The sequence below is a fragment of the Oncorhynchus keta genome, chromosome 26, assembly GCF_023373465.1.
Source record: "Oncorhynchus keta strain PuntledgeMale-10-30-2019 chromosome 26, Oket_V2, whole genome shotgun sequence".
Lineage (NCBI taxonomy): Eukaryota > Metazoa > Chordata > Actinopteri > Salmoniformes > Salmonidae > Oncorhynchus > Oncorhynchus keta.
Window position 1 is genome coordinate 26,743,475 of NC_068446.1, and position 22,890 is coordinate 26,766,364.

General features: G+C 42.6%; 1 protein-coding gene across 6 annotated transcripts; it reads left to right on the forward strand.

Moving 5' to 3' along the window:
- The first annotated feature begins 1,903 nt into the window (after positions 1 to 1,903).
- LOC118359169 (oxysterol-binding protein-related protein 1-like) lies at positions 1,904 to 15,013 on the forward strand. 6 transcript variants are annotated; one of them, XM_035737492.2, is made up of 14 exons: positions 1,904 to 1,984; positions 2,387 to 2,567; positions 4,498 to 4,573; positions 8,709 to 8,843; positions 9,038 to 9,135; positions 9,229 to 9,411; positions 9,554 to 9,661; positions 9,783 to 9,872; positions 10,008 to 10,131; positions 10,763 to 10,876; positions 11,027 to 11,150; positions 11,257 to 11,347; positions 11,589 to 11,609; positions 11,940 to 15,013. In XM_035737492.2, exons 2-14 carry the CDS (start codon positions 2,503 to 2,505, stop codon positions 12,040 to 12,042), a joined length of 1,332 nt encoding a protein of 443 aa, XP_035593385.1. In that variant the 5' UTR covers positions 1,904 to 1,984; positions 2,387 to 2,502; the 3' UTR covers positions 12,043 to 15,013. The 6 variants fall into 6 exon arrangements, with proteins under 6 accessions (XP_035593385.1, XP_035593386.1, XP_035593383.1 ...); XM_035737493.2 differs by lacking the exon at positions 1,904 to 1,984 and adding an exon at positions 1,991 to 2,286; XM_035737490.2 differs by lacking the exon at positions 1,904 to 1,984 and adding an exon at positions 1,991 to 2,205.
- Positions 15,014 to 22,890: the final 7,877 nt, after the last annotated feature.

Below are 22,890 nucleotides of genomic sequence, written 5' to 3' on the forward strand. Positions count from 1 at the left end.
TTCTTCAAGTGCAGTCGCAAAAACCATAAAATGCTATGATGAAACTGGCTCTCATGAGGACCACCACAGGAAAGGAAGACCCAGAGTTACCTCTGCTGCAGAGGATAAGTTCATTAGAGTAACCAGCCTCAGATATTGCAGCCCAAATAAATGCTTCACAGAGTTCAAGTAACAGACACATCTCATCATCAACTGTTCAGAGGAGACTGTGTGAATCAGGCCTTCATGGTTGAATTGCTGCAAAGAAACCACTACTAAAGGACACCAATAAGAAGAAGAGACTTGCTTGGGCCAAGAAAGACGAGCAATGGACATTAGGCCGGTGGAAATCTGTCCTTTGGTCTGATGAGTCCAAATTGTGAGATGCAGATTAGGTGAGCGGATTATTTCCGCAATGTGTGGTTCCCACCGTGAAGCATGGCGGAAGAGGTGTGATGGTGTGGGGGTGCTTTACTGGTGACACTGTCAGTGACTTATTTAGAATTCAAGGTACTCTTAACCATCATGGCTACCACAGCATTCTGCACGACACGCTATCCCATCTACTTTGCGCTTAGTGGGACTATCATTTGTTTTTCAACAGGACAATTACCCAACACACCTCCAGGCTTTGTAAGGGCTATTTGACCAATAAGGAGAGTGAGTGCCTCGTGGAGTGCTGCATTAGATGACCTGGTCTCCACAATCACCTGACCTCAACCCAATTGAGATGATTTGGGGTGCAGAATGAAGGAAAAGCAGCCAAGATATGCTCAGCATGTGGGAAATCCTTCAAGACTGTTGGAAAAGCATTCCAGGTGAAGCTGGTTGAGGGAAAGCCAGGAGTGTGCAAAGTTGTCATCAAGGCAAAGGGTAGCTATTTTGAAGAATCTCAAATATAAAATATATTTTGATTTGTTTAAAACTTTTTTGGTAACTAGATGATTCCATATGTGTTATTTTCTAGTGTTGATGTCTTGCTATTATTCTACAATCTAGAAAATTATCCAAATAAAGAAAAACCCTTGAATGAGTAGTTGTGTCCAAACTTTTGACTGGTACTGTATATCTTTTTATATTTCTACAGAAGATCAAGTAGTCTATTTGGAAATTTCCTTGCCTATTGTAGTTATCTGATCTCCTCTCCGTCAATCTGATCTCCTCTCCGTCATGAGGATCGTTCTCTGGATGGCCATTTGAGACGGCAGGTTTAAGGCACCTGTCCTCCACTACAGCTAAACGTGTATTGTTCCTGTGATGTCTGTCTGCTGATCTGAGCACAGTAACAAGAGGGGATCAGTCAGTATGCTGCTCTTGTAGTCTACAGACCGACACAACACAGATCCTCACAGCTGTACAGAGATCTCTGCTGATATCTATACTCTATTCACTGAATGCTGTAACTTGCTTTTCAGTGTTGATATTTAGCATAAATAGATAATCTATGTAGGCCATGAAGTGCCATCAAACGTATACTGTATGATTATTAATTATACTGCGTGTGTGCATGTGTGTGCCCACTTGTGTTTGTGTGTGGTTGTTTTGTGGCGTGTGTGTTTGGGGCTCAGGTGTGCAGTCTGAAATTGGAGCAGGAGGTTGAGAAGAATAATATCCTGTCTGAAGAGCTTCAGACTCTGGCTACAGAGCAGCACAAACTCGAGCAGTCTGTTGTCAAGGGCTCCTCTCCACGGAGCGCGCTCAGTGATGATGATTTCTACGATGCTGTGTCTGGTGAGTATGGCTTGTTTTTATTTACGACCAGATTGGAATTGAAGTGAGAGAGCTTGAGATGAAAACTGGTGTCTTGTTTGACAGTATGATTATTTTATTGATGCCTATAGCTGTTCATGCATTTTATAAACTCAACTCTGGAATTCTAAGCCAGTTCCACAGCTTGTTTTAATTGTTCCCCTCTAATCAGGGACTGATTTAGACCTGGCACACCAGGTGTGAGCAATTAATTATCGGGTAGAACAGACAACCAGCAGGCTCCAAACCACATAGGGTAAGAGTTGACTACCCCTGGTCTAGGTGTTTACAATGTTATGCTAAGATGACTTGCTTGCTTGAATGTACTGTGTGCACCAATTTAGTCGGAGTTGAGCAATACCTACAAAGTACTATTTCACTTTGAAAACGCCTTTTTTAGTCACAAGATGGTCACTATGATAATGGTTATGATGATTTTTGCAATGATCGATTGACTGATGCCTTCAGCCTTCAGAGGTTGGTTCAGGGCTCTTTAAATACAACCCTATCCACAGATCTGGTTTCTCCCATCAGGGCTTTCGTGAGGCTCAGGCAAAGGTGTCAGTTGTTGATAGCGACACAGTCATTCATAGCACTGTCACTCATGTATCCAGTCCCTGCCTTTACAACATGACTGCTTACTCCCTTTCATCTCAAGATTCGGACTCGGAGCACTCTCTGAGCTTCTTTGAGGCGGTGGCCAGTCATTCATTTGACAAGGACGAGGAGAAAGGCTCTGTCCTGTTCAGCAGCAAGCGCAGCAGCCCAACCAGCATGTCTCAGGAGAATCACCATGGCAATGAGGAGGAGTCCCGACCCAATGGGATTGTGAGGCACAGGTGAGCTGAGCCAAGTGCCCCCCCCCCCCGACACACCCCTTCCTACCCACCCAGTGTCTCTCCCATCCACCCTACATCCAAGCACACACAGGGAACGGTCCTGTTTACAGTACACAGCTGTTTTAGAAGGTAGAAGCTTCAGATTTGGATTAAACCTGGAAAGAAAAGCCTCTTTGCACAATAAGTTACAGGTGACTGCAAAAATAAAGGAAGCACGAGAAAGGAGGTATACAAAGTACATTGAAAGCAGGTACTTCCACTGAGTTAATTACGCAATGAAAATATCCCATCATGCTTAGGGTCATGTATAAAAAGTATTTTGGCTAGCATGGCTGGAAGAGATCTCAGGGACTTTGAAAGAGGGATTCTCAAAAGAGCATAGAGGGTTTAAAGGGTGTGTGTCTCAGTCACCAGATCTCAACCCAATTGAACACTTAAATTAAGGCACCAAAATATGGAATTTCCTGTGGAAGAATGGTGTTGCATCCCTCTATTAGAGTTCAAGATGCTTGTAGAATCTATGCCAAGGCGCATTGAAGCTGTTCTGGCGGCTCATGGTGGCACAACACCCTGTTAAGACACTTTGTCACTTTTTCTTTATTTTGGCAGTAACCTGTACCTTTTAAAGTCATATTTGTGTTGTTGTTTGTCAAATAAACTTTTGTCTCTCCCTTTCTGTTTGAGAGAACCCTTTCTGTAAAAAAAAAAGCCTATAGTAGAGCAGTGGAAAAGGCAAACCAGGGTTGGAAATGAGTGGTTCTTAGGACCAACTTAATACAGAGGTGGAGTATCTTCCAGCTCCTAACTATCAGGATCTTGTTGTTTACCCTACTGTTTGTTTTCTTGTTGTGTTCCTAGACTACATATGGTGTATTTTCAGAGTCCGTGTGTGAATAATTTAGCAAGGCAGCTAGGCTGGTCCAGGCAGGAGAAAGGCTCTCATTGAGAAGGATGAGCGCTGTGTAAAACCAGTTAAACATTGATGAGGTCACAGTGTCATGCAATAACTGGAACTCAGTAGGGACCCTATGTTGACCGATCTGAATGCTGAACGATGATCAGGGCGTAGAAGTGGAGGCCAGGCTTTTGGGAAGGCCATGCATTTTAGTGCTTTTTCCATTCACTGTCTTAAAGAAAAAACATTAAAAACATAAAAACCTGTGGTGGTTCAAATGGTCAAGCCCAACCTGACTGACTGACTGACAGTGGTAGTTAGGAAGGGAATCAAATGTCATCGTTTGGAAGGGAATCAAATGTCATATTTAGGAAGGGAATCAAATGGCATATTTAGGAAGGGAATCAAATGGCATATTTAGGAAGGGAATCAAATGGCATATTTAGGAAGGGAATCAAATGGCATAGTTAGGAAGGGAATCAAATGGCATAGTTAGGAAGGGAATCAAATGGCATAGTTAGGAAGGGAATCAAATGGCATATTTGATTAATGGGATGTGCAAACTAGGATCTCCACAGGTTTTTATCTTCTTCACATATCTTTGTGTGAGCAAAGCATTTGTGTTAAATATACGTAGGTGTTCATGGTGCCAACGTACATTTGTTGGTAAGATTACTCTTGTCTTAAAGAAGTGAAGGCCTCAGGGAGCAGCTATTTCCATGGATGGCTCCTGGACAGTAGTGGTGTAGAAGTGTTGATTGTAGACCTGGGCCTTCACTATATGTCAGCTCTACACATGCCTGAAACTAAACTGAAGGCTTTTGTTGCACTCAGCAGACTATATTCGTCTGAATAAGATATGACTCCTGCATTAGATATAAAGTATATGTTACATGCCTGGCACATCTCATCGAAAGAAATGCAGATCACTGTACGGTAAGGGTAGGGTCAAAGTCAACAGAGCACAACGTGATACTTGTGTCATTTGTACATTTACTAGATTCTGTTTGTGCGTCTGTATATCCCTCACTCCAGAACAAGTTTACCAGCATCCATGTTCTCCAGAAATGACTTCAGCATCTGGAGTATCCTGAGGAAATGCATTGGCATGGTGAGCTATCAACCAGAAGCACTCAGCTTTATTGTTCCTCTCCAAACCCCGTAGCATGAGTAATGGGAACCTTCCTGGCCATAGTGCCTGTACTGTAGATCAGTCAATCCTATACTGATGTACTGTGCAGTAAGTAACCTATATCTATACAATTCTCTGGAGCTTTTCTTTAGCAACATCTTAGAGGATGTATATAAAGGATCTAGCATGTCATAATCCTGATGTAGAATGTGGTTCAGTAGCCAGGGAGTGGTAATATACAATGCCTATACAAATTATTCACATCCTGTAACGATCGTCTGTGGTGGAAGAAGGTGAGGACCAATGCACAGCGTGGTAAGTGTTCATCCTTTTAATAAAGTAAACTGAACACTGAATAACAAAACAACAAAGAAACAACCGGAACAGTTCTGTCTGGTGTCGACACACACAGACTGAAAACAACCACCCACAAAACACAATCGAAAACAGGCTCCCTAAATATGGTTCTCAATTAGGGACAACGATTGACAGCTGCCTCTGATTGAGAACCATACCAGGCCAAACACAGAAGTAGAAAATCATAGAAAAACTAACAGACAACCCACCCAACTCACGCCCTGACCATACTAAAACAAATGACAAAACAAAGGAACTAAGGTCAGAACGTGACACATCCCTTGACTTTATCCTCACTTTGTGGTGTTACAAAGTGGGATTAAAATGGATTTCATAAAATGTTTATGTCAATGATCTACACAAAATACTTTGTAATATCAAAGTAGAAGAAAAATTCTAACACTTGTAAAAACAATATATATATGTATTTTTTTAATATAGCTTGATTAGATAAGTATTCATCTCTCCATCAATGCATGTTAGCATCAACTTTGGTAGCAATCACAGCTGTTTCTCTTTCTGGGTATGTCTCTAAGAGGTTTCCACACCTGGATTGTGCATAATTTGCTTTTGGTTGTTAATCATTGCTAGACAAAAATGTTCAGGTCTTGCCATAGTCAAAACTGTGACTCAGCCTCTCAGGAACATTTACTGTCTTCTTGGTAAGCAACTCCAGTGTAGATTTGGCCTTGTGTTTTAGGTTATTGTCCTGGTGAAAGGTGAATTCATCCCCCAGTATTTGGTATATTTTGCCTGTGCTTAGTGCCATTCAGGGTTTTTTTTCTATCCTGAAAAACTCCCCAGTCCTTAACGATTTCAAGCATACCCATAACACGACGCAGCCGCTAATATGCTTGAAGATATGGAGAGTGGTACTCAGGAATGTGTTGTATTGGATTATACCCAAACATACCACTTTGTATTCAGGGCTAAAAGTGAATTGCTTTGCCACTTTTTTTGCAGTACTATTTTAGTGCCTTGTTGCTAACAGGATACATTTTTAAAATATTTTGATTCTGTAAGGGCTTCCTTCTTTTGACTCTGTCAACTAGGTTAGTATTGTATAGTAACAACAATGTTGTTGATCCATCCTCAGTTTTCTCCTATCACAGCCATTAAACTCTGTAACTGTTTTAAAGTCACCATTGGCCTCATGGTGAAATCCCTGAGTGGTTTCCTTCCTCTCTGGCAACTAAGTTAGGAAGGACGCCTTTATCTTTGTAGTGACTGGGTGTATTGAGACACCATCCAAAGTGCAGTTAATAACTTCACCATGCTCAAAGGGATATTCAATGTTTGCTTTTTATTTTATTTTTACTAATCTACCAATAGGTGCCCTTCTTTGCGAGTCATTGGAAAAACTCCCTGGACTTTGGTTGAATCTGGAGACTTTACAGATAATGTGTGTGGTACAGAGATGGGGTAGTCATTCAATTAGCATATTAAACACTATTATTGCACACAGAGTGAGTCTATGCAACTTATTATGTGACTTGTTTTTTACAATTTTTAAAACTTTTTACCCCTTTCATGTGATATTCAATTGGTAGTTACAGTCTTGACCCATCACCGAAAACTCCTGTATGGACTTGGGAGAGGTGAAAGTCGAGAGCCATGCGTCCTCCGAAACACGACCCTGCCAAGCCGCACTGCTTCTTGACACACTGCTTGCTTAACCCAGACGCCAGCCACACCAACGTGTCGGCGGAAACACCGTACAACTGGCCACCGAAGTTGACCCGCCACAAGGAATCGCTTATGCGCGATGGGACAAGGACATCCCGGCCGGCCAAACTCTCCCCTAACCCGGACAACGCTGGGCCAATTGTGCGCCACCTCATGGTTCTCCCAGTTTTTGCTGGCTGTGACACAGCTTGGGATGGAACCTGGGTCTGTAGTGACGCCTCAAGCACTGTGATGCAGTGCCTTAGACCACTGCGAGTTTGAAGACTTCCAGTGCATCTCCCCAGTCCGGTGAGACCTGTTCCGGTTCCACGTACCAGGCCTCCAGTATGCCTCTCCAGCGTGGTAAGTCCTGTGGCAGCTTCACGCACCAGGCTTCCAGTACGTCTCCTCAGTCCGGTGAGACCTGTACGAGAGGCTCCACGTACGAAGCCTCCAGTGATGATCCATGGCACGAAGCCTCCAGTGATGATCCATGGCACGAAGCCTCCAGTGATGATCCATGGCACGAAGCCTCCAGTGATGATCCATGGCACGAAGCCTCCAGTGATGATCCATGGCACGAAGCCTCCAGTGATGATCCATGGCACGAAGCCTCCAGTGATGATCCATGGCACGAAGCCTCCAGTGATGATCCATGGCACGAAGCCTCCAGTGATGATCCATGGCACAAAGCCTCCAGTGATGATCCATGGCACAAAGCCTCCAGTGATAATCCATGGCACAAAGCCTCCAGTGATAATCCATGGCCCGGAGCCTGTAGTGATAATCCATGGCACAAAGCCTCCAGTGATAATCCATGGCCCGGAGCCTGTAGTGATGATCCATGGCACGAAGCCTCCAGTGATGATCCATGGCACAAAGCCTCCAGTGATAATCCATGGCCTGGAGCCTGTAGTGATAATCCATGGCACAAAGCCTCCAGTGATAATCCATGGCCTGGAGCCTGTAGTGATGATCCATGGCACAAAGCCTCCAGTGATAATCCATGGCCCGAAGCCTCCAGTGATAATCCATGGCCCGAAGCCTCCAGTGATAATCCATGGCCCGGAGCCTGTAGTGATGATCCATGGCACGAAGCCTCCAGTGATAATCCATGGCCCGGAGCCTCCAGTGATAATCCATGGCCCGGAGCCTGTAGTGATAATCCATGGCACGAAGCCTCCAGTGATGATTCATGGCCTGGAGCCTGTAGTGATGATCCATGGCACAAAGCCTCCAGTGATGATCCATGGCACGAAGCCTCCAGTGATGATCCATGGCCCGGAGCCTGTAGTGACGATCCATGGCACGAAGCCTCCAGTGATAATCCATGGCCCGGAGCCTCCAGAGATAATCCATGGCACGAAGCCTGTAGTGATGATCCATGGCCCGGAGCCTGCAATGAAAATACAGGGCACGGAGCATCCAGCGACGGTCCCCAGTCCGGAGCCTCCAGCGGGGGTCCCCAGTCCGGAGCCTCCAGCGGGGGTCCCCAGTCCGGAGCCTCCAGCGGGGAGGGGGGGTGTACTGCCCTGACCTTACAGAGCCGTTTTATTTCTCTATTTGGTTAGGTCAGGGTGTGATTTAGGTGGGCATTCTGTTTTCTATTTCTTTGCTTTTGGCTGAGTGTGGTTCCCAATCAGAGGCAGCTGTCTATCTTTGTCTCTGATTGGGAATCATACTTAGGCAGCCTTTTTCCCACCTAACGTTGTGGGTAATTGTTTATTTTCTGTGTGTGTTTGTGTGCGCCACGATTGCGTCACGCTCGGTTTCTGTTTACCTGTTTTTTGTGACGGTTTCACTTTATTAAAGATGTGGTATTTCATGCACGCTGCGCCTTGGCTCATCTATGACAGGGAGTTTGAAGACAGTGAATGTGATACATAGTATGTACATTAAAAAAAATCTATAGCTTGTCATGATGGGCCTATGAGAACTGCTCATGCAATAACTGCTCATTCCTGTAAAATCTAGAGACTTGATTATTTAATGGTTGATAGATGGGAATCACATAGTACAACTACTTGTGAGCTGACTTGCGCTCTCTCCTTTTCTCTCTCATTCATTACTTCTCTTGTTCTCTCTCTTTTAGGAGCTGTCTAAAATTACCATGCCAGTTATTTTTAATGAGCCCCTGAGCTTCCTTCAGCGTCTGACAGAGTACATGGAGCACACATACCTCATCCACCAGGCCAACGCCTCCTCTGACTCCATAGAGAGGATGAAGGTACACACACATTTGAGAAATAATCTGGAAAATGGATTTGATTATTGATTTTATTTTGTATTTTTTGTTGTCCACTTGAATTGAGAGAGACAAACATAGAAATGTATAACAAATACTGTATTTAGAAAAAAAATAGCTAAGAAATTGTACATTACATCTCCACATCAAGTCATTTTTCTGTTTTGCATGGGCAGTGTGTGGCAGCGTTTGCTGTGTCTGCTGTGGCTTCCCAGTGGGAGAGAACTGGGAAACCCTTCAACCCGCTACTGGGAGAGACCTACGAACTGGTCAGGTAAGAGGGAGGGTAGGAGTTCTTCTCTAACACTGGTGATGGATTTGGATGTGGTAAAAGACAAGTGTTGAGCTCACCTTTTTTCTCTGACAGAGAGGACCTGGGGTTCAGGCTGATCTCAGAGCAGGTGAGCCACCATCCACCAGTCAGTGCGTTCCACGCCGAAGGCCTGAAGAAAGACTTTGTGTTCCATGGCTCCATCTACCCCAAACTCAAGTTCTGGGGCAAGAGCGTGGAGGCTGAACCCAAAGGCATCATCACACTGGAGCTTCCCAAGTAAGCATACTCATTCATGCACTTTCACACCACATTCAATCAACACAACAGTTATGTGTGATGTTTTCTCATGTTGCCTGTGTGAAACCAACATGTACTTTCCCACGACATGTTGTTATAGAGTTATTATTTGTACTTCCAGGTACAATGAGGCCTACACATGGACAAACCCTACATGTTGTGTCCACAACATCATCGTGGGGCAGCTGTGGATTGAGCAGTATGGCAACGTGGAGGTGCTCAACCACAAGTATGTCAAAAATACTGTCACATGCTCTGACTAAGAAGGAAGTGCAATATGTGAATGGGGAAGCATGACTAAAAGAAATGAAAAGGAAAATGATTTGATGGTATTTCTGTTTTTGTTACAGAACTGGAGAGAGATGCTGTTTGAATTTCAAACCCTGTGGCCTTTTTGGCAAGGAATTGCACAAAGTTGAAGGCTATATTCTGGACAAAAGGTAGGCAGCTTTGATTTAGCCAGCCTATCAATCTATCTCACGTTTGTAATGTATTTTTCCAGCATGTTGCCATATTGACGGAAGTCAGTGATGTCTGCAGTGCTTTAACTGATAGTATGTGTGTGTTTGGCACAGCAAAAAGAAGGTCTGTTCTCTCTACGGAAAGTGGACAGAGTGTATGTACATTGTGGATTATGCCGCATTGGAGGCACATAAGAAAAGTGGGAAGGGGACAGTGGAAAAGAAAAGCAGCAAACCGGTATGTACCCCATCAAATCATGTAGTCCATTACATGGTGAACACATGCTTTGAGTTCTCCATCCCTGAGGCTTGTTTTATACAGCAAAGAATGTCATGTGCTGGTGTTAATTCCAGCCACTTTCACTGTGGTATTTTCAATTTCAAGTGTTTTATTACACTCATATAGCAGTCAATACAAACTGAAATCCACGAGCATACAATATATGGATGGTTAAGAGGACGAATATATATGTGTATATATATATAGCAATCTTATAGTGACTCATTCATTGATTAGCAGAGGTGTGGGATGGGTGACCTTTTCTATACTGTCTTCAGTTCTCGACTTTGGGATTGTCAGTTGATTTTGGCTGCGGGTGTTCCTGTCGCTGTGATGACAGCTCTTACGGTTGTAGATAGAAGAGCTTCAGTGCAGTGCTCCCCTCATGTGGGTCGCCACAGCCACAAAACCATAAACCCTGCCTATTTCTACAATCTCTCTTCAAATGTGATTTTAAACCTATCCTTAACATTAACCACATTGCTAACTTTATTTCTAACCCTAACCTTACATTTTTCCATGTAGCCAATTTTGACTTTGAGGCTGTGGAAACTTCCCATGTGATCTTGTTGTGTGTCCTGTTGTCCAGGGCTCTCGTGAGGAAGTGGAGGAGATCTCACTACCAGAGGCTGACACAGTCGAGGTCATCCCAGGCAGCTATCTCCTTTGGAGGATAGCCCCCAGACCAGTCAACTCTACAGAGGTTAGTCGCATCGGAAACCCTCCTATTTAGATGCATGGTTTACTCAAGCACATAGAAATGCAGAGGCTCAGAAACTTCAAGGTCATAAAGCATCATTTGCATAATCTTCTTCATAGCTTTGTGTTTAAATATTCAGTCCTGTATTTGTAGATGTACAGCTTCACGTCGTTTGCCATGCAACTGAACGAGCTGGATAAAGATATGGATGGGCTCATCCCAAAGACAGACTGCAGGCTTAGGCCAGACATACGAGCCATGGAGAACGGAGATATTGGTACGAATCATAAGTGCTTGTGCCCTATCTGCAAATACTTTCCTTGAACACACAGTTGATCTAAGATAGATCAGTGAAAACCCTGTGTGTTTTCTCCTTGCTGTAGATCTTGCAAGTGAGGAGAAGAAGAGACTAGAAGAGAAACAGAGAGCTGCATGTAAAACCCATTCCAAATCTGATGACGAGTTGAAAACAAAGTAAGACAATGAGAGAAATACGGTTATGTTTTGACAATTTCAGTTATGTTATACTCTCTATGTATTGTATATCAATACACCCATATATTTTGAAATAAAGCAAGCGTATTAAAAAAAAGAAAAGGTATCCCTTCATTTAATCCATGTCATTATTTAGTTTACTACTTTATAATAATGCAAAGTCCTACTTTTCTCTTCCATTGTCTTGTTCTCTGTTTTGCACCTTTGCTTTGATGTGAAGAAACCCTGCCCTCGGCCCCAGGTATTAGTTGCTTGCTCTTCTATTGCGTGCCTTATGTGCTCTCCACTGTCACACTGTTGTGTGGTAGCGCCATCTACTGGTGCTAATACATACTGTGCATGGATCAGTTCTGATCTCTGAAATTCAGTTAGTGGCCCAAATAAAAATAATTGCATACATACCCACAGTCCATTTATTGCACATAACCAACGCATAATTGTCTTTTTAGACTTAATGTTTATTCATGCATGCAGTACTTTATGTAATGTAGATACTCACTCTGATCCATAGAATGACAGGATGAAAGCCTGAACCCCGCCCATGCTCACGTTATCCATCCTGTGTCTCCAGGTGGTTTCAACAGGGTCAGAATCCCCACAATGGCTCCCAGGACTGGTTGTTCTCCACTGGGTACTGGAACCGCAACTATCCCCTGTTACCTGATATTTACTGATGGACATTCATTCCTTGAATAGTGAGATTGATTCTTATCCACGTCAACTTCCTTATCTATCATGAATACATTAAAGCCTTAATTTATTACAATGAATACACTGTGTATGAAAATAGCAATAATAGATGTATTTGTGATACAAAATGTTCAGCTGTTAAACATGCTTGATATGAATTTAGCGTCTATATTAGGTCACATGTTCCATGCAGCCATCATTTTATTATCACTTTTTTGTGTGTTCTTATTAAGCAATATGGCACAAGGGGGTGTGGTATATGGCTAAGGGCTGTTCTTATGCGCAACGCGGAGTGCAAGGACACAGCCCTTAGCTGTGGTATATTGGCCATATGTCACAAACCCCCGAGGTGCCTTATTGCTATTATAAACTGGTTACCAATATAATTAGAGCTGTAAAAATACATTTTTGTCATACCCGTGGTATACGGTCTGATATACGGTGGCTGTCAGCCAATCAGCATTCAGGGCTCGAACCACCCAGTTTCTAATTGTGTTTTGATTGTGAATGCTGTAATCCATCATTACCGTGTGCCATTTGCACAACCTTGCTCCCTTGAACTATAGAAACACACAGTATCCACACATTCAATCTGTTGCTCCTAATGTAATGTACAGCTGTTTTGTGCCCACAACTTTATTTCATTTTTCTGTTACAAAAAAATAACTGCACTCACATATACATGTGGTTGGGATTTATTAGTTTATAACACTTAATTTCTGATATTTTAATGTGTTATCCCACAGTCCTACTGTTACTGATCTAATATTCTGACTACTTGTATTTTCTTTTCTTGTTTAGTCCATCCACACAGAACATAAAGAAGAGTGTTTAGTTCACATGTTTTATTGATGGCAAAAATCCATGTAGCCATCACAAGTTGGCTGATCCAAGTTAGTTCAAGCCACCACAGGGTTTACTTAAAGCGACCCGTTTGAAGGGGACACTAGGACGCGCCCTCCTTCCTTCCTCAGCTTCCAACACGTAGCTGAATGGTACGTAGGCGGCGGGGTGAGCAGGAGCCAGGGCTTTTCGCACGGAGTGGCCATCCATCGGTACATAGACAGGAACGTATTTCATCGTTGACCTCGGCTGCAAAGGCAGACAATAGGAATCACTGTCTGTTGGATAGTAGCTGCTTGACATCAGGGTAGGGTAAGCGCATCGTCGCCTGGTCACTGCAGGGCCCTCATTCCAGCAATTAGTTGTTGTCGAAGTCTGACAGGATTTGATTTGCGTCTGCTGCTTCAAACGACCAGTAGTGTGAGGCCTAACCATTACGCACCGTGGCACGTGTATGGCAAGAGGCACCGTGCTCTCTGCAGCGCAGTGGCACAGGTTTATTTGAGATTGACAAACAGGCGAGTAGTCGTATGCGCACTGATTGTGCAGTAGACCTGGGTGGTGGGTCGGTAATAAGTGGGAATAACTGTAGTCTTGTGGCGTAGAATAGTGGCAGGCGCACTCTTGATGATACCGTAGCTGAGCGCAACAGCATGGCGCATGATATTGTATTGGAACGAATAATTTTCCATGACTCTCGCCCTTACTGATGTGTTGACCTCTCCATGCTTCGTCGTCATGGTTTGTTTCTGGTGACACTTCATCATCTCTTGGGTGCTCAGTATCTTGATAGCCTGACAGACAAAAACAAAGATGAAACATCACCAACCCATTTTATTATGCCATCTTTTTATAGTGCTGCTCTGATTTATGTATTTTAAAAAACAAAAACATGTTTAATTGATCATTCATGGCGAGAAGACAATTAAGTACTTTTTTCGAAATACCTTGTTCAGAATGCACAACTGTTGCAGCGTTGAGTGAGCGTCTCTCATTCGTGCACCCTGAAGGTCTATCGGCTGAGCTCCGGGTGAAGGATTTCCCTGGCACTTGCGCCCATGCATCGATCCGAACTCTTCGTCGGTTTGTGGTCGCTATGACCTGTGTTTTGACACCGTGGCTTTCCCTCTTGGGTCCCGTAGTTGTTGCTGCAGCTCTTTGTGCTACGGGAGACTGTGACTGTGGAATTGTGGAAGCATCTCCTCTTGGAGAGGGAAGCCCTTCGGTCACTAGTATTGTTTCACGTTGTTCTGGGGCTTTGCTGAGTTCATGGACTAACTCTCTTATTTCGTCGACATGTTTACATGGTGTGTCGAGTGTTTCTTTGTAATTTAGTGTGATTAGGGTTACCTTGTTCTCAGTGCATGGATTACTGGCCGCCTGGACAGGTGCGTCTCCGACCGTCCCGTTTTCCGAACCTCCGCTTGATCGTGTATTGGCGGGTTTGTTGGGGGCTCCACCTTGTTTGGCTTCAACTTCTTGCCCTCGTGCGTTCACCGACTGTTTTACACTGCTTGATTTAAATCTCCAGTCAAATGTAACAGGCGAAATACCCGGTTGACTTACCACGAGGGCAGATTTGGGTCGTGCGTAATTATCTTGGCCACCGTTGATCTGTAAATTGCTCTCCATTATATGTGTACCTAGGACTGCGTCCCCCTTCGCTGTGGACGAAATCCTAGTGACCCTATCTGGAACTGAACGTGATGGTGATGTCGGTTCCTCCCTGGTTAATCTCGAGAGCCCTGGTTGTATGCCTTCGAAACCAATCATTTTCAATTCTTCCTCAAAACCATCGTCGTGTAAACTCTCGGCTAAAAAGAAAGAGCCTATGCACGTTAGAGAAGTCTACTCAAAGCGATCCGATAAATCTATATGGAATTGTATGGAAGTACTTTTGTATTTTATGTTATAGGCTAGTGATTGTCACATGATTCAATTGACGTGTAGTACAAAGGCATTCTTGGTATAATGAAATGTGATTCCTGCCTTGTTCCTTACCCCTATTTTTGTGGAAATCTACCACAAGCTTCTTTATCCCAAAGGAGGGGTTCTCTAGATTCAAGATAAAAAGCTCAATCATTGTCAATAAATAATCCATGCAATGCATAAGGATGGAGTCCATTTGTTCCTACCATTTTTGAATTTCTTCAGCTCTGTCAGATAGTAAAGGGCGAAGAGTTTAAGGTTGTCTGGTCTCTTTTTCAGTACAGCCCGGGACAAACCCTCCAGCATGGTAGTCAGACCATAAGGAAGGATGACATCATATTGCCCCCTTGGCATGCTTATGGCTCTCCAAAGCCTCAAAGGTTCAGAATAAATATTGTTAGTGGTTGCTCTTAGATACACACGAAGACAGCCTATTTTCCACAGCCAAAATCACTGATCTAAAGTACCAAATTTGAGCTCACCTGAAAATAGTCCAGCCACAGATTAGTCAATAATTACATGCAGACACCAGATAGCCAAATAACCTTGAATGCGTCATCTATGTTCTGCAGACATCAAACACACGTTGTTACTTTTGAGACCGCCAGACTACATATCTATAGTTCGCCAGACTTCTACAGTTCGATCTGCAGTTATGTCATAATAACTTTATAATACGCTACCATTCTGAAATGTAATTTTGAGGGCATGTCACAGTTCAATGTTGTCAACGCTACTACAAACAAAATATGTCTAGATTGTGGTGAAATAATGATCATTCATAGTTTTGAATTAAAAATCGAAAATATGACCCGCCGCACAGGCGGACACGTTTAACTTCAACACCAAGGACAGCAGAATTGTGAAAATCGACAGCGCTGTGGTTCTGTGGACGTAACCTAGCTACTATTTATAGTTTATAATGGACACCAGACAAAACGACATTATTTGTCAAGGAAAAGTTTATTAAATTCCAGAAAAAGGAGTCTTGAGGATGGGTGAAGCATTCCCGCATGGTGGAAGAACCTCTTCTCATGAATGAGTGACATACTCAATTTAAGATGGTGTTAGATCTTCCATGGGTGCTGCCCATTGCTACATGTTATAGATTAAAAACAACAATATTCCATTCTAATAAAATATGTAAGGACTGTACCATGCTTAGTTAGGGTGAAATGTTACTGATAAGATAAACTATTTCTAAATCAATCTTACCTGTAACAAAGACATGGTTGGGTAGCCTGCCCCATACCGGTCAATGGCCATTGGACATCATCTGTTGCCTGTTGGGACATGGTCTGGGGAAACATTGTGGCTCTTTACACTGAGACAAAGGTGTAAACATGGCCCGTGGCCATGTCTGGAGCTGGCATTTGCCGGTACTGGGTATGTGCTTTTCAATGCCTTTGAAAATGGCAAGGTTACCTGCAGTCTGTTTCTCAATCTTCTGGGTTTCATTGTCATATTTTGTGTCAGTTGAGATGTAATTTTTATCCTCCTTGGTTTTTACTTTCTGTTTGGTGATTGTGTGGCCTAAATCTCAGACTTCCCCTTTAGACACAGATGTCAATGAACTGTTGCCTCCTTGATGAAAGACTGGGGCTATTAAGATGTAGCTTTCCTGGTCCATCATTAAGCGTATCTACCTCTTTGAAATGAAAGAAACTGGTGCTCTTTTTATGTAAATAAGAATACTGAGATTCATTTTGTTGAAGTATTTGTGTTAATAATTTGCTCTAACTAACATTTCCATCAGTTTAAACAAGTTTTTTTTTTTTTTTCACACTGGCCCATCAGTCACGTTGCTGTACAGCTGTCAGCTGGTAAACTAGATAGCTAGCAATCGAAGTCAGCCAGTCAACTTCCAGTTCCATGGACAGCGCCAGAGATGCCAGTTCTATATCACAGTAGCTTCAGCCCCAAGCACAGTGTAACTTAGCTATTTTACTAACGTTAATTAAATTGCCAGCTCTGGTAGTGAGCTAGCTAGCCATCTATGTTCTAGATGGGTTGCTAGCTAATGTTTAAGGTTAGCAAACTAACCAGGTGTGTCACACTGTTCAGATGTTCCCATACAAGTTCCAGAGACAAGCAAAATAATTATAGCTAACATAAAGCTAGAATTACTAGCAAGCTAGATGGCTATAGGGATGAACGACTCCAGGATTTTTGTAGTCTACTCTTGCTCGACTTCCACAACACGCTGAAACAGCTGCGCACACACATCCACATTATTGCAGAATCCGACTAGGAAGACTAATTTTGTCTTCGAGAGAGGACTGGCATGAGCAAAGTGCTGCATATTTGTTCATCAAGTTTTTTTCTTAGCCAAACATGATGAACAAAACGGAGCGATTTCTCCTACACAAATAATATTTTTGGAAAAACTGAACATTTGCTATCTAACTGAGTCTCCTCATTGAAAACATCCGAAGTTCTTCAAAGGTAAATGATTTTATTTGAATGCTTTTCTTGTTTTTGTGAAAATGTTGCCTGCTGAATGCTAGGCTTAATGCTATGCTAGCTATCAATACTCTTACACAAATGCTCGTGTAGCTATGGTTGAAAAGCATTTTTTGAAAATCTGAGATGACAGTGTTGTTAACAAAAGGCTAAGCTTGTGAGCCAATATATTTATTTCATTTCATTTGCGATTTTCATGAATAGTTAACGTTGCGTTATGGTAATGAGCTTGAGGCTATAATTATGCTCCCGGATACGGGATTGCTCGTCGCAACAGGTTAACACAGAGCTGCAGGTAGTTTCAGAATGGGTGACAAGGAGGAAGTTCATCCTAAATATTTCCAAAACTAAAAGCATTTTATTTGGAACAAATCATTCACTAAACCCTAAACCTCAATTAAATCTTATAATAAATAATGTGGAAATTGAGCAAGTTGAGGTGACTAAACTGAGTGGAGTAACCCTGGATTGGAATCCTGTCAAGGTCAAAACATATTAATACAACAGTAGCTAACATGGGGAAAAGTCTATCCATAATAGAGCGCTGCTCTACCTTCTTAACAGCACTATCAACAGGGCAGATCCTACAGGCTACAGTTTTGTCACACCTGGACTACTGTTCAGTCGTGTGGTCAGGTGCCACAAAGAGGGACTTAGGAAAATTGCAATTGGCTCAGAACGAGGCAGCACGGCTGGCCCTTGGATGTACACAGAGAGCAAACATTTAATAATATGCATGTCAATCTCTTCTGGCTCAAAGTGGAGATGAGATTGACTTCATCACTACTTGTATTCGTGAGAGGTATTGCCATGTTGAAAGCACCGAGCTGTCTGTTTAAAGACTAGCACACAGCTCAGACACCCATGCATACCCGACAAGACATGCCACCAAAGGTCTCTTCACAGTCCCCAAGTCCAGAACAGACTATGGGAGGCGCACAGTACTACATAGAGCAATGACGACATGGAACTTTAATCCCCATCAGTTAACTGATGCAAGCAGTAGAATCAGATTTAAAAAACATATAAAAATACACCTTATCGAACAGCAGGGACTGTGAAGCAACACAAACATAGGCACAGACATATGCATACACACAAATGATAACATATGCACTATACACACGTACACAGGGATTTTGTGTGGTAGATATGTGATAGTGGAGTAGGGGCCTGAGGGCACACACTTAGTGTGTTATGTAATCTGTTATGAAAGTATTTTATTGTATAACTGCCTTAATTTTGCCGAACCCCAGGAAGAGTAGCTGTAGCCTTGGCAGCAGCTAAATACAAACACTCAGATACACACACCTACACATGGATTTTGTGTTGTAGATATGTGGTGGTAGAGTAGTGGCCTGAGTGCACACACTTAATTTGTTGTAAAATCTGTTGTGAATGTATTGTAATGTTTTTTAAATGGTATAACTGTCTTAATTTTTCTGGACCAAAGGATGAGGATGTCACGCCCTGACCTTAGAGAGCCCTTTTTATTCCCTATTTGGTTAGGTCAGGGTGTGACTTGGGTGGGCAAATCTATGTGTTCTATTTCTTTGTTGGCTAGGTATGGTTCCCAATCAGAGGCAGCTGTCTATCGTTGTCTCTGATTGGGGATCATATTTAGGCAGCCTGTTTTCCAGGCAGCCTGAGTTTGTGGGATCTTGTTTTTGTACAGTTACTGTGTAGCCTGCGGAAGGTTATGTTCGTTGATCTTTTGTTGTTTTTTGGGTGTTCGTCAAAATATAGAAAGACGCTTACCACGCTGCGCCTTGGTCTCATTCCAAATACAGACGTAACAGAGGATCCATAATAAATACAAATAGACTACAGATAACTTGTGGTTGGCTGCCAAATGTATAGGTGTCCCCATAATATTTACATTGAGGAAGTGTGATCATAATTATACCCCTCCTATTAACAAAAATGGCTGATTTGAACTGCTGGACAGTATTTGCACTTGAGAAGCTTTCATGGAGAACGGGAATTTGCCTTTTCCCAAACATTTAGCTCAGTGGGGAATCGTGGGTGCCCCTACTTTGCGATCTATTGCCTAGCTAGGACATCAATTAAATAAGCTATATTTGGTGCAATTAAGCCTAATTAAAAGGACGGATTTGACGATGTTCAACTTCAATTCACTGGCACAATGTCAAATAGCTAAGTCATAGGCTATTAATGAGTAAGCCAAATTTGAACTAGCTGGAGCTCACCTGAGAGGTCAGTTGTGAATGCCCTCATCTGCTAGTACATTTCAACTGATTCGCTAAGATGTGCCCACTACAGTGCTATCTGGTTAGAATATGATGTTGAGGCCCATAGCTATACTCTTGATAGTCACCACCACACACACACACACACACGTGTGGACACAGGTGCTTCCATTTAAAGATGTTTATATGTACTTGTGTGTGGTTCTGAAACAATACAATTGTTATCCATTTGAAGATATGAAGATAAATATACACGTGCAATATAACAATAAGTAGATGAGCAAACTGTGGCATAATATAAACACATGAATGAATGCAATAGTATAGCATCTAGACATAATTAAAGAATACACATGGCGAGAGAGAGAGAGAGAAATAGAAGGCCTGAACTTAGAGAACTGTTTTATTTCTCTATTTGGTTAGGTCAGGGTGTGATGTGGGGTGGGCATTCTAGGTTTTTGTTGTCTATGATTTTTTATTTCTATGTTTTGGCCGGGTATGGTTCTCAATCAGGGACAGCTGTCTATTGTTGTCTCTGATTGGGAACCATACTTAGGTAGCCCTTTTCCCTCCTTTCAGTGAGGGACGTTAACTTTGTTTGTGGCACATAGTCGTTAAGCGTCACGGTTGTTGTATTTTTTATTGTTTTTGGCATCCTAATAAAAAGGAATATGTACGCTCACAACTCTGCGCTTTGGTCTACTTCATTCGACAGCCGTGACATTAAGGCCATGGATGTTTTTTGGCTATCTCTCTGGCCTAGCTGATATCTTAATTTAGGGCTACCGCGCTTGTGCTGAAACATTCTGGAAACTTTTAGAATCTGTATAAGGGCACCAGCTACTACACAAGTAACACAACAGGCTATACATATTGCAGCTATAAACATATGGCAGCAGTAGCATGCATATAATATAAACATTGCTAGATTAGTCAAACCCAATCACACGTGAATAATGGATAGTGATACTCAAAACATACTTTAATGATACTAGACAAAGTAGCATGCATGGGGCACATAAACAGAGCTAGCAATACCCGAGAGGTAGCAAACATTGCAACTTCTTAATTGCAAACTTATCTACACAGTTTACACTGCACAATAATGTAACCATAACTCACTATTGCACCCCCTATTAGCGCAATAACATTCCCAACACAAACTTAGTGGCTACTAGTGCTGGAGACCTAGAACGACAGAGGACTGGGGGCCAAGCACCAAAGGCTGAAGTCCGGGAACCTACAGTTGAAGTCAGAAGTTTACATACACTTAGGTTGGAGTCATTAAAACTCGTTTTTCAACCACTCCACAAATTTATTGTTAACAAAGTATAGTTTTTACAAGTCGGTTAGGACATCTGCTTTGTGCATGACACAAGTCATTTTTCCAACAATTGTTTACAGACAGATTATTTCACTGTCTCAAAATTCCAGTGGGTCAAAAGTTTACATACAGTAAGTTGACTGCCTTTAAACAGTTTGAAAAATTCTTACAAATTATGTTATTGCATTAGAAGCTTCTGATAGGCTAATTGGCATAATTTGAGTCAATTGGAGGTGTAGCTATGGATGTATTTAAAGGCCTACCTTCAAATTCAATGCCTCTTTGCTTGACATCATGGGAAAATCTAAAGAAATTAGCAAAGACCTCAGAAAGAAATTGTAGACCCTCACAAGTCTGGTTCATCCTTGGAAACAATTTCAAAACGCCTGAAGGTACCACGTTCATCTGTACAAACAATTGTGCGCAAGTGTAAACACCATGGGACCACGCAGCCATCACACTGCTCAGGAAGGAGATGTGTTCTGTCTCCTAGAGATGAACATATTTTGGTGCGAAAAGTGCAAATCAATCCCAGAACAACAGCAAAGAACCATGTCAAGATGCTGGAGGAAACAGGTACAAAAGTATCTATATCCACAGTAAAATGAGTCCTAAATCGACATAACCTGAAAGCAAGGAAGAAGGCACTACTCCAAATCCGCCATTAAAAAAATCTTACTTTTTGGAGATATGTCCTCTGGTCTGATGAAACAAAAAGGAAAAAGGGGGAGGCTTGCAAGCTGAAGAACACCATCCCAACCGTGAAGCACGGGTGTTGTCAGCATCATGGTGTGGGGTGCTTTGCTGCAGGAGGGACTGGTGTACTTCACAAAATAGATGGCATCATGAGGCAGGAAAATTATCATATCAAATTTATTTATATAGCCCTTCTTACATCAGCTGATATATCAGAACAGAAACCCAGCCTAAAACCCCAAACAGCAAGCAATGCAGGTGTAGAAGCACGGTGGCTAGGAAAAACTCCCTAGAAAGGCCAAAACCTAGGAAGAAGCCTAGAGAGGAACCAGGCTATGAGGTGTGGCCAGTCCTCTTCTGGCTGTGCCGGGTGGAGATTATAACAGAACATGGCCAAGATGTTCAAATGTTCATAAATGACCAGTATGGTCAAATAATAATAATCACAGTAGTTGTCGAGGGTGCTCCTGCTGTCTCTAGAGAGTTGAAAACAGCAGATCTGGGACAGGTAGCACGTCCGGTGAACAGGTCAGTCAGTGTTCCATAGCCGCAGGCAGAACAGTTGAAACTGGGGCAGCAGCACGGCCAGGTGGACTGACTGGGGACAGCAAGGAGTCATCATGCCAGGTAGTCCTGAGGCATGGTTCTAGGGCTTAGGTCCTCTGAGAGAGAGAAAGAAAGAGAGAATTAGAGAGAGCATACTTAAATTCACACAGGACAAGACAGGAGAAATACTCCAGATATAAGACTGACCCTAGCCCCCCGACACAAACTACTGCAGCATAAATACTGGAGGCTGAGACAGGAGGGGTCCCATCCGTGGCCCCATCCGATGATACCCCCGGACAGGGCCAAACAGGCAGGATATAACCCCACCCACTTTGCCAAAGCACAACCCCCACACCACTAGAGGGATATTTTCAACCACAAACTTACCATCCTGAGACTATGTGGATATTATGTGAATTATGTGGATATATTGAAGCAACATCTCAAGACGTCAAAATTCACCCAATTTATTGTGGGAAGCTTGTGGAAGGCTACCCGAAACATTTGACACAAGTTAAACAATTTAAAGGCAATGCCACCAAGTACTAATGGAGTGTATGTAAACTTCTCACCCACTGGGATTGTGATGAAAGAAATAAAAGCTGAAATAAATAATTCTCTCTACTATTATTCTGACATTTCACATTCTTAAAATAAAGTGGTGATCCTAATTGACCAAAGACAGGGATTTTTTACTGGGGTTAAATGTCAGGAATTGTGAAAAACTGAGTTTAAATGTATTTGGCTAAGGTGTATGTAAATTTCCGACTTCAACTCTAAGTCAGAAAAGTTTTAACTTGCAACTATTGCCAGAGACT

What these genes read in the sequence shown, in the direction of transcription:
- LOC118359169 (XM_035737489.2), top strand. Translation starts at nt 2,359, where the DNA reads ATGACTGCTTACTCCCTTTCATCTCAAGATTCGGACTCGGAGCACTCT. An exon ending in GGCTATATTCTGGACAAAAG is followed by an intron (nt 9,873 to 10,007) that starts GTAGGCAGCTTT and finishes TGTTTGGCACAG; the next exon opens with CAAAAAGAAGGTCTGTTCTC. An exon ending in GACCAGTCAACTCTACAGAG is followed by an intron (nt 10,877 to 11,026) that starts GTTAGTCGCATC and finishes CTGTATTTGTAG; the next exon opens with ATGTACAGCTTCACGTCGTT.